Source organism: Felis catus, chromosome A1, assembly GCF_018350175.1.
Source record: "Felis catus isolate Fca126 chromosome A1, F.catus_Fca126_mat1.0, whole genome shotgun sequence".
Taxonomy (NCBI): Eukaryota; Metazoa; Chordata; class Mammalia; order Carnivora; family Felidae; genus Felis; species Felis catus.
Window position 1 is genome coordinate 22,909,580 of NC_058368.1, and position 17,412 is coordinate 22,926,991.

A 17,412-nucleotide genomic window follows, 5' to 3' on the forward strand; every position below is an offset into this window, starting at 1 on the left:
CTGGAGCCTGTTTCCGATTCTGTGCCTCCCTCTCTCTCTGCCCCTCCCCCATTCATGCTCTGTCTCTCTCTGTCCCAAAAATAAATAAAAACGTTGAAAAAAAAATTAAAAAAAAAAAAATAAGTCATACAGAGAAAGACAGATACCATATGGTTTCACTCTTATGTGGACCCTGAGAAATTAACAGGAACCCATGGGGGAGGGGAAGGAAAAAAAAAAACAAGTTAGAGTGGGAGAGAGCCAAAGCATAAGAGACTCTCAAAAACTGAGAACAAACTGAGGGTTGATGGGGGGTGGGAGGGAGGAGAGGGTGGGTGATGGGTATTGAGGAGGGCACCTTTTGGGATGAGCACTGGGTGCTGTATGGAAACCAATTTGTCAATAAATTTCATATTAAAAAAAAAAAAAGAAATGGGCAGAAAACATGAATAGGCACTTCTCCAAAGAAGACATCCAGATGGCTAACAGACACATGAAAAGATGCTCAACATCATTCATCATCACGGAAATGCGTATCAAAACCACATTAAGATACCATTTCACACCAGTGAGAGTGGCTAACATTAACAACTCAGGAAACGACAGATGTTGGCAAGGATGTGGACAAAGGGGAATCCTCTTGCACTGTTGGTGGGAATGCAAACTGGTGCAGCCACTCTGAAAAACAGTATGTAGTTCCTCAAAAAGTTAAAAACAGAAATACCCCACAACCCAGCAATTGCACTGTTAGGTATTTACCCAAAGGATACAAAATAGATTCAAAGGGATACATGCACCCAAATGTTCCCAGCAGCATTATCAACAATAGCCAAACTATGGAGATAACCCAATGTCCATCTACTGATGAATGGATACAGAAGATGTGGTATACACACACACATACACACACACACACACACACACACACACACACACACACGCATGCACATATACATAGGAATATTACACAGCCATCAAAAAGATTGAAATATTGCCATTTGTAGCAGTATGAATGGAGCTAGAATGTATTATGCATATGGGAATGGGAGGATAGAAGAGAGTGAAACAAACCACAGCAGTCTCTTATTTTTTTTATTGACAATGCTTTATTTTTTTTTAGTTTAAATGCAAGTTAGTTAGCCTACAGCATAGTATCGGTATCAGGAGTAGAACCCAGAGTTTCATCACTTACATGAAACACCCAGGTCTCATCCCAACAAGCACCCTCCTTAATGCCCATCACCCGTTTAGCTCATCCCCCCATTCACCTACCCTCCAGCAACCCTCAGTTTGTTCTCTACATTTAAGAGTCTCTTATAGTTTGTCTCCCTCTGTTTTCATCTTATCTTTCCATCCCTTTCCTTATGTTCATTTGTTGTGTTTCTTAAATTCTACCTATGAGTGAAATCATGTGATGTTTGTCTTTGACTTATTTTGCTTAGCATTAATACATTCTGGTTCCATCCACACTGTTGCAAATGGCAAGATTTCATTCCTTTTCATCACCGAGTAATATCCTGTGTATAAATACACCACATCTTTATCCATTCGTCAGTTGATGGACATTTGGGCTCTTTCCATAATTTAGCTATTGTTGATAGCGCTGCTATAAACATTGGGGTTCAGATCAGCTTTTTTGTGTTGTTTGGATAAATACCTAATAGTGCAATTGCTGGCTCATAGGGTAGTTGTATTTTTAATCTTCTGAGGAACCTTCATACTGTCTCCCAGAGTGGCTGCACCAAACCACCAGAGACTCTTAATCACAGAGAACAGGATTGACAGAGGAAGGTATAGGAGACAAACTAGATGGGTAATGGGTACTAAGGAGGTCACTTCTTGTGATTATCACTGGATGTATGGAAGCAATAAATCACTGAATTCTACTTCTGAAACCAATACTGCACTGTATGTGAACTAACAAAAATTTAAATAAAAAAAGAGTGAAACAAAATAAGCTTTCTAAAACCAAGCTTAATTATACCTTTCTTTGAAATATGAACACTGGAGCACCTGGGTAAGCATCTGACTCTCGATTTCAGCTCAGATCATGATTTCATGGTAGGTCGCAAGATGGAGTCCTGCATTGGGCTCACACTGGGCATGCAGACTTCTTAAGATTCTCTCCTGAGGTGCCTGGGTGGCTCAGTCTGTTGAGCATCTGCCTCTTAATTTCAGCTCAGATCAGGATCTCATGGTTTGTGAGATATAGCCCCACCTTAGGCTCTGCACTGACAATGTGGAGCCTGCTTGGGATTCTCGTTCTCTACCCCTTCCCTGATCATGCTGTCTTTCCCTCTTTCTCACAATAAATAAACATTAAAAAAAAAAAAAACTCTCTCCCTCTGCCCCTCCCCTATTCACTCACTTTCTACCCTCACCTCTAAAAAATAAATAAATAAAATATGAACACTGTCATTCAAAAATTTCACATTCTATAAAATCAATAATTCTTTGGGAAAGAAAACAGCACACATATGTTAGAAACAATAACAAAGAAGCCTCTCCTGTCATAAAGTCATTGTTGCCTGGCACAAAAACAAACACTCAGATCAGTGGAACAGAACAGAAAACCCAGAAATGGACCCACAAACGTATGGCCAACTAATCTTTGGCAAAGTAGGAAATAATACAATGGAATAAAGACAGTCTCTTCAGCAAGTGGTGCTGGGAAAACTGGACAGTGACATGCAGAAAAATGAACCTGGACCACTTTCTTACACCATACACAAAAATAAACTCAAAATGGATGAAAGACCTCAATGTAAGACAGGAAGCCATCAAAATCCTCGAGGAGAAAGCAGGCAAAAACCTCTATGATCTTGGCCACAGCAACTTCTTACTCAACAGGTTTCCAGATGCAAGGGAATCCAAAGCAAAAATGAACTATTGGGACCTCATCAAAATAAAAAGCTTCTGTACATTGAAGGAAACAATCAGCAAAACTAAAAGGCAACCAACAGAATGGAAGAAGATATTTGCAAAAGACGTATCAGATAAAGGGTTAGTATCCAAAATCTATAAAGAACTTATCAAACTCAACACCCAAAAAACGGGCAAAAAACATGAATAGATACTTCTCCAAAGAAGACATTCAGATAGCCAACCGACACATGAAAAAATGCTCAACATCACTCAGCATCAGGGAAATACAAATCAAAACCGCAACGAGATACCACCTCACCCCTGTCAGGATGGCTAACATTAACAACTCAGGCAACAACAGATGCTGGTGAGGATGAAGAGAAAGGATCTCTTGTGCACTGCTGATGAGAATGCAAACTGGTACAGTCACTGTGGAGAACAGTATGGAGGTTCCTCAAAAAATTAAAAATAGAACTACCCTATGACCCAACCATTGCACTACTAGGTATTTATCCAACGGATACAGGTATGCTGTTTCGAAGGGACACATGCACCCCAATGTTTACAGCAGCACTATCAATAGCCAAGAAAGAGCCCAAATGTCCATCAATGGATGAATGGATAAAGAAAATGTGGTATATATACACAATGGAGTATTACTTGTTAATCAAAAAGAATGAAATCTTGCCATTTGCAACTACGTGGATGGAACTGGAAGGTATTATGCTAAGCAAAATTAGTCAGAGAAAGACAAATACCATATGACTTCACTCATATGAGGGTTTAAGATACAAAACAGATGAACATAAGGGAATGGAAGCAAAAATAATATAAAAACAGGGAGGGGGACAAAACCTAAGAGACTTACATATGGAGTACAAACAGAGAGTTACTGGAGGGGTTGTGCAAGGAGGGGATGGGCTAAATGGGTAAGGGGCATTAAGGAATCTACTCCTGAAATCATTGTTGCACTATATGATAAGTAATTTTTTTTTCAACGTTTATTTTTGGGACAGAGAGAGACAGAGCATGAATGGGGGAGGGGCAGAGAGAGAGGGAGACAAAGAATCGGAAACAGGCTCCAGGCTCTGAGCCATCAGCCCAGAGCCCGACGCGGGGCTCGAACTCACGGACCGCGAGATTGTGACCTGGCTGAAGTCGGACGCTCAACCGACTGCGCCACCCAGGCGCCCCTATGATAAGTAATTTGAATGTAAATTTAAAAAATTAATTAATTAAAAAAAATAAAGTCACTGTTGCCAAAACATTCACTTAAATGCCTACAACTTCTAAGATTTTACTTACAGAAGATGTCATTCATTATAAAAATAAAGAAACCTGAACTAATAAAGACATAAACTCAAAGAAGAACTTAGTGATCCTCAAAACATGCTCTTAAGGTAAGCAATTTGCAATCTAGATAGGAAAAAATGCAGTTAGGCTGTTAAGCTTCATTTAATGTTAAACTTTACATTGAGCTCCAGAGAATGCCCGAGGTAGAATATTCTGCCAAACTAAAATATTGTAAAATAAAAAAAGAGCTCCTACATACTCAAAATGTTAGAGGAAATATTCAAAATGAATTTGAGAAGATAGATTATTGGGGGAAAACGAGAGACGGGTGGGGGGGGGGGAGAGAGAGAGAGAAGCAAACCAGACGAGTCTCAACTATAGAGAACAAAAAGGGTAGCTGGAGTGGTGCTGGGTGATGGGATGGGCTAAATGGGTGATGGGCATTAAGGAAGGCACTTGAGATGAGCACTGGGTGTTAATGTCAGAGATGAATCACTAAATTCTACACATGCAACCAATTTTACCAGATATGCTAACTAACTAGAATTTAAATAAAAACTTGAAATAAAAATAAGAGAACAGGGACGCCTGGGTGGCTCAGTTGGTTAAGCGTCTGACTTCAGCTCAGGTCACAATCTCCCGGTTCGTGGGTTCGAGTCCCTCACTGGCCTCTCTACTGTCACCACAGAGCCCACTTCATATCCTCTGTCCCCCTCTGTCTGTCCCTCCCGTCCCCCTCTCAAAAATAAACATTTTTAAAAACAGAACAAAGAGATTATCATTCTTTTAACTTCTATCATTATTTCTTTTAAAAGTTCTAAGTAACTGAGTAGCTATTTTTGGGAAATATTCTTGTGCTACAGATAATCCACATATAAAAGCAACTTCAAGCAATTTGGATAAACAAAATCAGTTCTGAGCCAACACAATTATGAATATGATGACAAAATACTTTGTTAATTCATGGGGGGCATATAAGCAAGAAGATGACAACAGAGTATGACAAAGCCACAGGCAGGTCACGGTATTAAATGTTAACCATACAGGGGCGCCTGGGTGGCTCAGTCGGTTAAGCGTCCGACTTCAGCTCGGGTCACGATCTCGCGATCCATGAGTTCGAGCCCCGCATCAGGCTCTGGGCTGATGGCTCAGAGCCTGGAGCCTGCTTCCGATTCTGTGTCTCCCTCTCTCTCTGCCCCTCTCCCGTTCATGCTCTGTCTCTGTCTCAAAAATAAATAAATGTTAAAAAAAAAATTAAAAAAAAATGTTAACCATACAGCGCACAGAGTTATTGGAATATGGCAAATTGTAATAATTCTCTTGGCCTTATCCAATTTCCATGGATGAGCATTTCTGTGAATCCTAACCTTTATTTAAATTTAAATAAGGAGTGAAGAAGCAAGCAAGCAACGTACACATTAGTTTTCATTATTTCTTTTTTTTTTTTAATTTTTTTTAACGTTTATTTACTTTTGAGACAGAGAGAGACAGAGCATGAATGGGGGAGGGTCAGAGACAGAGAGGGAGACACAGAATCTGAAACAGGCTCCAGGCTCTGAGCTGTCAGCACAGAGCCCAACACGGGGCTCGAACTCACGAGCTGTGAGATCATGACCTGAGCTGAAGTCGGACGCTCAACCCACTAAGCCACCCAGGCACCCCAGTTTTCATTATTTCATTCTGTCTCTAGTTTTTGCACAGCAAGGGCCCTTCAGATGTCAAACTCAGGTCTATAGGAATTGGGAACTGCAATACACACAAGTTCAGACAAGAAATGTAAGTAAAAATGGGCTGAAAACAGGATAAAAAAGACTATAGAGATATGGTAAATGTTAAATCCTAATACCACATTCAAAGAAAAGATCTTAAAAGCAGTCAGAAAGAAAATATACACTAACTATAATGAAACAACAGTCAGATTCACAGATTTCTTAAACAGTAATCAGGAGAGCCAGGAAATAGCAAAATAGTATCTACAAACTTCTAAGAGAAAGTAAATATCTAGAATTGAAGATTCAGCTAAACTACTTGACAAAAAGTAAGACTAAAGAAATTTTAATAAAGAAAACACAAACCTTTTAAGTTCATCCCAAACTGACACTCACTGAGGAAATTATTTAAATATGTATTTGACACATAGATCAATGGAAGAGAGTAAAGAACCCAGAAATGGACCCACAAATGTACGGTCAACGCATCTTCAGCAAAGCAGAAAAGAATATCCAATGGAAAAAAGTTCTTCAGCAAATGGTGTTGGGAAAACTGGACAGTGACATGCAGAAAAATAAACCTGAACCATTTTCTCACATTATACACAAAAATAAACTCAAAATGGATGAAAAACCTATGTGTAAGACAGAAAACCATCAAAATCCTACAGGAGAAAACAGACAACAACCTTTTGACCTTGGCCATAGCAACTTCTTACTTGACTCCAAAGGCAAGGGAAACAAAAGCAAAAATGAGCTATGGGGATCTTATCAAGATAAAAAACTTCTGCACAGTGAAGGAAACAATCAACAAAACTAAAAGGCAACTGATAGAATGAGAGAAGATACTTGCAAATGACATATCAGATAAAGGGTTAGTATCCAAAATCTATTAAAAAAATCAAACTCAACACCCACAAAACAAATAATCCAGTTAACCAAGAGGCAAAAGACATGAATAGACACTTCTCCAAAGAAGACATCCAGATGGCTAACAGACACATGAAAAGATGCTCGACATGACTCAGCATCAGGGAAATACAAATCAAAACCATAATGAGATACCACCTCACACCTGTCAGAATGGCTAACAACTCAGGCAACGACAGATGTTGGTGAGGATGTAGAGAAAGGGGAACACTTCTGCACTGTTGGTGGGAATGCAAACTGGCATAGCCACTGTAGAGAACAGTATGGAGGTTCCTCAAAAAATTAAAAATAGAGTTACTCTACAATCCAGCAATTGTACTACTAGCTATTTATCCAAAGGATACAAAAATGCTGATTCAAAGGGGCACGTGCACCCCAATGTTTATAGCAGCACTATCAAATAGCCAAAGTATGGGGAGAGCCCAGATGTCCATTGACTGATGAATAAAGAAGATGTAAATAAAATCATACATACAATGGAACACTACTTGGCAATCAAGAAGAATGACACTTTCCAGTTGCAACAGAACTAGAATGTATTATGGTAAGTGAAAGAAGTAAGCCAGAGAAAGATAAATATCATATGATTTCACTCATATGTGGAATTTAAGAAACACAACAGATGAACATAGGGGAAGGGGAGAAAAAATAAAAACAGAGAGGGAGACAAGTCATAAGAGACTCTTAAATACAGAACAAACTGAGGGTTGCTGGAGGGAAGGGGGGATGGGCTAAATGGGTGATGGTTATTAAGAAGGCATTTATTGGGATGAGTACTGGATGTTATATACGTAAGTGATGAATCACTAAATTTTACTACTGAAATTATTATATGTTAACTAACTTGGATTTAAACAAAATAAAACAAAAAAATATGTACCTGAAGAAGAAAGAAAATGAAATCAGAAATGAAGTCTAAGTTGCAAGAAAGAATTTGTCAACAAGCAAGGCAAAGATTAAACGTGAAAAAATCCAAAAATAGCACTAAGTGAAACAGTACTACCAACATCTAATTTGGAGGTTTCAAAAAAGCAAGAAATAAGATAACAGACAAGGGCATGTTGGTTGGGAGATGTTTAAAAAAATATTCAGTATTTTTAATAATTTTTCTAATTTTAAATTTCTTTATCAAAATAACAAAGTTTCATTTATTGCTTACATTAAAATAGGAAATCAGATTTTCTGATGGTTGATCACTTGCTGAATTTAAGATCATCATTAACTGTTGAATAGTATTCATAACGGTCCTAGAGAAAAAAAATAGGAAGAAATATTAAGCAATGAAGGAAAGCAAATAAATAAAATGTATCTATTTATCTATTTCACAAGTTAAATCTTCAAACTCACTATTTCTTGTTTATATTTAAGAAGTTCTCTGAAATAAGACTTTACAAAGCCCTTAGTGTACTGTTATTTACAAGGACTTACATTTACTTAAACCTTTAGGAAAGAACATGTTCATAATCACTAAGATCATAATTAAAAACACTGATATGTTTATTTACGAATAAAACTACATTTCAGTACACAATTAATTGGCAAAACTAATGATATTTTAGGAAAAGCACATATAAACTGCTATCAAAATGGTAATTTAAGAAAACATTACAATTAAAGTTTTTCAAATACAGTAGCATATACCCTAACTCAAATGAAAAAACACATGACTTTACAAAGATTTTCAAGATGAAACAAACATTTTAGAAGTCATCACTGTTAAAGCATAAAATTGGGTCAGTCCCTTAAGATTTCTTTAATGCTATAATTATGTGTGTGTGTGTTGTACAGTAAATACTAATGTTCCAATTTTGGAATGGTAGCACATTGCTACTATAGGTACTGTTTAATAGTGCAAAGAACTATAGAATGTTTATGGCTGAAAGGTTCCTTAAATATTGTTCAGTGAACATGTTCAGTGAGAATTTTCTTCCTCTTTTTTGTAACCTCAGTAAGAATTACTCAGTTTGGAAAAAGAACTTGTCTTTATATCTTCTAAACTCTTTTGGTGAAAGTTTTCTTTTAGGAAAAAACATGTCAAACATCCCTGGTTTTTCTTTGAATCATCTTTGTTATTATACCAAACTATTTTTTTTATAAATACTTAACATTTTTATTTTATTTTGCTTTATTTTTATTTTTTAATGTTTGTTTATTTTTGAGAGGGACAGAGAATGAGCATGCATGAGTGGGGGAGGGGCAGAGAGAGTAGGAGGCAGAGAATCTAAAGCAGGCTCCATTCTGTCAGCACAAAGCCCTACACGGGGTTCAGACTCCTGAACTGTGAGATCATGACCTCACCCGAAGTCGGACACTTAACCAACTGAGCCACCCAGTTGCCTCTACACCGAACCATTATACCTCTCTCAACTGATATTTGTACATTCTCACCTTTCAAACATTATTGCTTTTATAACTTGTACATCCTCTAATCTACTTAAGCCACATTGACTAAAGCCACAAATAACTAATTGCTAAAACTAAAAGATCCTTCTCACTTGTTCTGATACCCGATTTCCTTCAAACATGTGACACTCAAACACCTGCTCTTTCCTAAAATTCCCTCCCTCCCTTGGCTTTTTTGGCTTCATCCTCTGAGGCCCCTTCTCATTCTCTTTAACTTCTATCTAGTCCTTAAATGCTAGCATTCTTTAGGGTTCAGCCCTTAGCCATTCTTGGTATTACATACCTTTACTTCAGGCAACCTCATCTTTCTTTATGGTTTTAACTTTCCCTGATGATTCTCAAATCTGTAAGAGCTTATATCCTTCTGCTTACTACTTCTTCATATCCCATAAATGCCTCATGAATAATATTCTGAATATTATTCATCAAATATTCATCAAATATTTATCAAACCTGTTCTTGTTCATTTTGACTGCCTACTCTTGGCTTGGATATTCAGCATTTCTCAATTGAATTACTGCTATAGAGCAGTTCAGGGATTTTGACTATGTGTATGGTAATCAGGTCTATGCACGTGTAGTTTAGAAAAATACCTCGTCAGGTTATTCTAATTTGCACCCTTGGTTAAGAACCACTGTGACACATTGAGAGGTCAATTTCTCACTATGTCCTCCTTAGTCCATCCCCTTGCAAACTACTACCATGAAATTCAGAAGCAAAAAAAGGACAAGTTTCAGGAAGAGGGAAAAGCAAGTGTGAAGGTCTTCAAGTATAAAGGAAGAGCTTTAAGCATTCAGGAAACTGGCTAGTTCATCATGAGCAGGCCAACAAGATGAGGTGAGAGAGGCAACAGAAGCTGGATCTTATAGGCACTGTCAAGGAATGTGCATTTCAACTGCAACAGGAAGCAATCAAAGGTTTAATATGGTGAACATGATCTGACTCACATTTCTAGATTACTATTCTGGGGCTCTCTGGAGAATATATTTGGCGGTGGGGAGAGAGGAAAAGTGAGGAGAGTAGACACAGCAAGATCAATTAGGAGGCTACTGCAAAAAAATCCAAAACAAAGAGAAAGAGATCTTGGACAAGGGTGGTGAGACTGCAAATGGAGAATAGGAGATGGACTCGAGGTATTTAAAAGGTAGATTCAACAAGACTTGGTAAGAGATTAGATGTAGAAAGTGAGGAAAAGGACAGAAAAATGCTTCTAATCCAAGTTTATGCAGAGCAAAGGATAATACATCTTTTTCTTCTTTATTTACTGAGATGGAACACATTCCCACTCTAGCTTATATTCTTTAAGGACAGACAGAACTATGTCTAATAATCATATCCTCAGCAACTAGTAAAATACCTGGCATGCAAAGACCACTCAATATGTTTGTCGTGTGTATATACAAATATACAATAGAATGAACAAACCCAAAGGACTATAAGGCACAGAATAATAACAGTGAAAATCAAAAGAAAATTCATACCTAACTGGAGTCTGCGGAAGCATCGTATTCACCTCTTCATCAGAGCTACTTTTTCGTGGTGTTCTCTGCATTTCAAAACTAAGTAATGATAAACAAAGTCATTAATATATAGTTTGTGCTTTATAAATCAAAAGAGCAGTATATTACCATCATACAAAATGGTAAGTCAATAACAAGTGATAGGAAACAGACGATTCAAAAGCTGTTTAAGTAAGTCAAATTTTATTTTTTTCACCATTGTTTTTAAGTTGGGTTTTTCTTCCACTAGGTTTATGAAAAACAGGTGCACCAATTCATTAACAATTTTTTAAAAGTGAAAGTTAGATGCTATCTCTAAATGCTAGATGGTATTACTAACCAAGCTGTTCAGTATTAAAAAATATCAAAGCTTAAGTTTCTTAACCATTACGCCTTCCAAAGACCTTACTTTGACTTAAACTTGAAACATTCTGTATTTAACCTATAAATTATATAGATTTTCAGTTACATATTCAAAAACTTCATGCTAACGACATAAACATAATAAATTTTTTGTAATTACTCTCAATCACTCCTATTTTAGGATTATACATGACAATTCAAGAGAATATACTTTTGTATTAACATTTAAAAAAAAGAACCAAGCAATAATAGTAGATGAAAGGGTGGGAAAGAGAGACCACTACTTAAGTAAACTAATTACTTCAACAATTTTCTTTTCATGCACATTTTAAAAATTATATTCAATAAAAAATAGTTGTTATAGAGAATAATTCACATTAAATCTCTATTTGTTAATATATGCTTATCAGCTTTATAGAAAGGCATTTGAAGTAACTTATTATAAATGATATTTAAAGATCACAAAGTTGAACAAAAACCTATTTAACCTACGTGTATCAATATCAACCTATAATGTTATAGCAAAAGCATCTCAACAAACAGACCATGTACAATACCTGTCTATAGGATCAGCCTGAAGAGTTTTATCATGATCCAGAAATAATCTTGCATCAAGATCTTTGTTTTTAAGGTAAATTTCTTCATATTGTTTAGAGAGACTTTCCACCTCAAAAGAAAAAAAATACTGGTGATTATCCTTTTCATATCATTTCGTCTCTTAGTCCACAGAAGTACAGATTTAATTAAAGAATCTTTGTACAGCATACAATTTTATAATATAGACAGAGTTCACATGCAGTAATAGAGCATATCTAAAAGTGACATTAAAAAATTGCTATCTTTTTAACTCTAATCTTAAACGGATTTTATGCATGCACCCCATTCATTAGAGTTTTTTGTAGACAATGATCACCAATAACACAAAATAGTACTGAGACAGATCTGTAAGACAAAAGTAAGTATTATTTTAATCAACTTAATTGCCAAGATGCTCCAAATAGCCCATATATCCCTCACTTTTAATCTTCCACTATGATTATGAATATAAGAATATTTTTCAGGGCGCCTGGGTGGCTCAGTTGGTTAAGCATCCGACTTTGGCTCAGGTCATGATCTCACATTTGGCGAGTTCGAGTCCTGCAACAGGCTCTGTGCTGACAGCTGAGTCTGGAGCCTGCTTCCAATTCTGTGTCTCCCTGTCTCTCTGCCCCTCCTCTGCTCATATTCATTCTCTGTCTCTCTCTCTAAATAAATAAACATTAAAAAAAGAATATTTTTCAAACATTATAACAAACTCCTGATTACACATTCTGCCTATCTTTTCTAAATTCTTTGGTGGCATTCCAACTCCCCGCCCAATTAACGTATCACAATGTATTCCTAATCTCAGATACCTTTTCATTTGTTAGAATCTGTAATTCTTTTGTAAGTTCTGATTCATTATTTTCTAAACATAATTAAAACCAATGCCCAGTAAATAACTATTTGGCATGACTTCTGCTATGACTTTTAAAGTCAAAATATTTCTAACCTGAGAGAACTAAAATTGCATTTTAAAAGGAGTGGTAGGAAGAAATCCAGCTAGTGTAAATTTTTTTCTATGTAAGTTTTTTAGGTAGAACAGTTATTCATGTTAATTAAGTTCAATCACTGTGCCCTATCTTAGTGAGGCGCTAATTATCAATCATTTATTGACTGGCAGCTATTACTGCTATTTGAAAGATGCTGGGGGCACCTGGGTGGATCAGTGGGTTGAACATCTGACTTCGGCTCAGGTCATGATCTTGTGGTTTACGAGTGGAGTCCGGCGTGGGGCTCTGTGCTGACATCTCAAAGCCTGGAGCCAGCTTTGGATTCTGTGTCTCCCTGTCTCTGCCCCTCCCCCACTCATTCTCGGTCTCAAAAATAAATAAACATTAAAAAACCATTTAAGAAAGATGCTGGGGTGGGGGTGTGGGTAGCTCAGTGGGTTAAGCATCCAACTCTTGATTTCCGCTCGAGTCATGATTTCATGGTTCGTGGGTTCGAGCCCCATGTCAGGCTCTGCACTGGCAGTGTGGAGCCTGCTTGGGATTCTGGCTCCTTCTTTCTCTGCCCCTCCCCCAATCACACACTCGTTGTCTCTCTCTCTCAAAATAAATAAATAAACAAACATTTTTAAAAAATGCTGGCGTAAAGTTTATTTTAGGATTTCTACTAAAACTGTAATCCTTTCTAATGAAGGAATAAAAATTACTATGAGTGTCCAAAATTCTTTAGAGCTGTGAGCAGGTTATTTTTTGGCACATCAGTTGATAAGAAAGCTCAGTAATACAACATTTGACCCCATTTCTTGCTTCTCTAGTGTCTTTTGCACTGCATCCCAATCTTAACAAATTAGCTGGAGTTCACTGAACAGACCAAACTATCATAAACTATTGTCCCTTTGAATCTATAATTTCTAACACTGAAAATATCTTTCTTTCTCATAAAGCTTATTCACTTCAGAAATCACATCTCCAAACAATTTTCCACAAAACCCATCTGCCCCACTTTGGATTAGGTGGATATCACAGCACCATGTGCAGACTTGTATCAGACTCTTGCAGACTCCTCTAATGTTCTATTTCTTTGTCTTTTTCGTACTATGACCTTGTTGACTGTGAGTTAAATCTCTAATGAATAATATCTAGCACAATGCCTGGCACACATTAAGCACTCAATAAATGATTGTTGGATGAGTAAGTTTATTAATTCAAGGACTAGCTACCAATTTGGGGAGTAGAATCAGCAGACTAGCTATCTGATTCCATGTCTTTTGGTCTTGATAACTAATACCAGGTGCTTCTAAAACATTGCTTTAGCACTGAGTGCTTGTTCTTCATCATTTATCTAAGCATTCTTTTCTCCACATCTTACCACGTAAAGTTCTAGGTTGTTCTGTTCTCATTGGAGAGCAAGATATTTGAGGCAAAATATGAAAAGAAACAAAGATGGATGGCACACCACTAAGGTAAAACATTTCTGCAATATAATCACAGCCATTTCAACCAAATTTCTTTTCAATTAAGTAGTTTAAAGTATTCCAAAGAGATGCTCCATAATATAGTAATGCCAATAATGTTGATAGCATCAATCCATGGATCCTATGCTCAAGGATGTAGAGCAAATCAGAATCAAAATTTGATTGTGAATATTTAATTATACTGTACTTAAATATAATGGCCTTCAGAAATCCAAAAGCCCACACTTTGATTTTTTAAAATTTCAGTATAAATCAACTTCTAGTGAAAATTATAAATGCTGCTTATTTATACATCTGAATATATACTCAAAAGGTTTTTCTGTTACTTATATAAAGTTGGCTTAGCACAATTCTACTTAGATTTCTTTCCTTGGGCAAAAAATATTTAATACACAGCAAAGCAACTTTAAGAAATTAGGCAGCTATTCCTTCCTCCCAAAAGTCCCAAAACACATTAACTTTTTATTAGTTAATTTTTCCTTCCTACCTCTGGAAGTCCATTAGAAGCTACAATTCCAAGAGAATTCATAAAAGGTATGAAATTTTTGAAATAAACATTTTTCACCTGAAAAAGATAAAGTTACAACACAGCCATTAAAAGAAAAACCTTAATGTCTGTCACTTTTAACACTAGAATGAAAGTGCTAAATGACATTTTAATCAATGACTTACATTCAACCTAATGTGATACTTATTTATAATTAATTCAATTATTTACTTTTTAATTTACGTGAGGCAGATTTCAAGTCCTAGAATGGAAGTGGAGTAGAGGACTGTTAATGAAATGGGATTTATAAGAAGAAAACCCATTGAAACCAATCTCAGTATTCTGCATTTAACAAATGATGAAAAGATGGCTCAAAAAAATTAGGCAACTTGACCAAAGTTACACAGCTAGGAAGTGGCAGAGCTGGAATTAAAACCCAATGTATCATCAAAGCCAAGACGCTTTACTTCTCCCTACTATCTCTGATTTCTCCCTGAAGCATATTTTTAGGCCACTTCATATTTATCATGATAGCTAGCTTAGGGAACAGTCAAGTATTTTTGCAGAAATTTAGGAAAATAACCTGTTTTTACAAGAAAATAATTTCACAAACATAAAGGATACCCCATAATTCAATTCAAAATCACATAAAAATATTTTGTAGAATGATGCATTTTCATACAAAAGCATCCTACATTTATTTAACATAGATAATAAAGACTGTAATAGGAAACCTGGAGTCATATTCCAGGCTGTTGTGCACTTGCAGTGTGCTACAAAATTTTAAACAACTTACTTATTTTCATTTAACTTCTCAAAATCTGAAGTCTACATATATTAAGGTAGAAATAATATCAGTTCATATCTTCTACTTCACATATAAGTTATAAAAATTGGCTTTTGTAATACTTTTTGTTTTTTAATTAACTCCCACTTAACTGGAGTATTTATAAGGTAGGTAGTTTTAACTAACCAATTAGTATTAACTAACCAATAATTATATAGCCATAAATGTAACTAATCAATATATAACCAAAAACATTATATGTAAATACCCACTGTCAATTGACTGTCAATGACTACCATAGTTTTTAATCATCTACACTTTAAAAATCATTCCCATATTCTAAGTTACAGAAGTTATTTAAAATGAAAAAATTTTAATCATTTATTCCTGATTTTAGAAATAAAATTTTATAAGTAGTTCTGAAATCCATAGAATTAACAACCAGAAATTAGCAAACTGTATTTATGTCTGTTCATTATCTTAAGGGACTTAGCAATAGACTGGGTTAAAAAATATTTCAACTACATTTGTCAGCTTATTAACAGATTATTTGTGATTCTAGAAAGTAAAACACACACACACACCACACACACACACACACACACACACACACACACACACACACACGGATAAAGTTGATACATCTGTATCCACAGGTATACATCTGCATCTTTGCTAAAACTGACAAAAGCCACAGTACTAGAATTTAGGTATCTTGGTAAATCATTCCAACACTTCTTAAACTAAATTTTGAGATCATACTCCATTCCTTCCCAGTTGACAGAGAAATTTCAAAGATGCAACATTTCATACAGCTATCTGGCAGTAGTGAACTGTGGACAATATAACAATCTATGAGAGAAACAGCATTGTACACTAAAAGGAGAAACTGGTAGCAGATTTACCAAAATCTAGACTCTGTTAGTAATTAGCTATCAATCTCTAGAAGCTCATTCACTCATTACTAAAAGGAGGTTGAGTACATTGTTTCTAACATTCCTTCCAATTCCAACACCCCAGATTCTGTGAACAACATAAGCAATTCCAGGATGTTCAAGTATATTCTCTACCATCCATTAGTATCTGGTGTAATATTTGGAAAGAGTGTATAGGCTGAACAGCAATTTAATGTTGATATTACTTAACACCAGGATTTTCTTGCAGGGTATTTTAAAACTTAGGAATTATCAGTAGCCACAGAAGAATCAAAGAACAAATTCATTTGAAAACTACTGCCTTAATGATGCACCTTTCAGTGATTCCTGAATAAGGGAGGCACTCTCTTTAAAATCAAAGTAACTTAATATGAAAAGTAATTTTTTTCTAAATATTTTGCTGCAAAAGAATTAGCACTAATTACAAAAGCAACTTGTCACGAAAGAAGTATATACTGTTAGGAAGAACTTATATCTAAATCTACTTCATTTTAAAGAAATCATGAAGTTAAATTACCTCATCTATATTACATTCATGTTCTTTACAGAGAACTTCAATAATTCTTGTATCATTTTCTAGTTGTTTTGCTATCCGTGCACTCCTGTTCTGACCTCGCCTTGGTGTTCGAGGTGAACCATTAAAAGGTATTACAGCTGTTTCTGTAAAAATGGTAAATTAGATAAGAACAATTGCACATTCCACTGTATAAAATAATGAAGTATTCTAACTCGGGGGATCAGAAATAATCTTGGTAACATTCTGCTACTTTTATTTATTAGGCTTCATTAAAAGGCTAATAGTCTCATCTGTTTATTGAATATTTGTTTTATTTACTGATAATAGCTTTTGCCATCCCTATTCTCTTCTGCCCCCAACCAGCCAAAAAAGAAACAATTATAAACAAGATGTAAAGCCCTATAGGCAAATATGGAGAAGGCAAGGGAAATAGCCAACTTATAAACTTACTCTAAAATGTATCCTACTCAGTCTGTAAGGGAAAAAAAGGTTTCCTATCTTGGAGAGTCTTAAAAAGAGTAAGTATTTATGGATTTAATTGCTAGACATAGTATAAAAATAAATAAAATTTTAAAGTTTGAGCAAAACCCACAATAAATTATGCTTTTAAAAATATATATATTAATATGTAAATATTAATA

The 17,412-nt window shown here is 35.7% G+C and overlaps 1 protein-coding gene across 8 annotated transcripts in view; it reads right to left on the minus strand.

The window, feature by feature from the left end:
* The window catches only part of RB1 (RB transcriptional corepressor 1), a 181,641-nt gene that overhangs the window by 105,908 nt on the left and 58,321 nt on the right, over positions 1-17,412 (minus strand). For all 8 annotated transcript variants that reach the window (XM_023251429.2, XM_045052794.1, XM_023251437.2 and 5 more), the window contains exons 8-12: positions 16,772-16,914; positions 14,533-14,610; positions 11,599-11,708; positions 10,661-10,738; positions 7,936-8,023 (exon numbers count right to left, since the gene is read on the minus strand). In XM_023251429.2, coding sequence (XP_023107197.2) covers positions 7,936-8,023; positions 10,661-10,738; positions 11,599-11,708; positions 14,533-14,610; positions 16,772-16,914 — 497 coding nt within the window. The remainder of the gene's footprint in view (positions 1-7,935; positions 8,024-10,660; positions 10,739-11,598; positions 11,709-14,532; positions 14,611-16,771; positions 16,915-17,412) is intronic.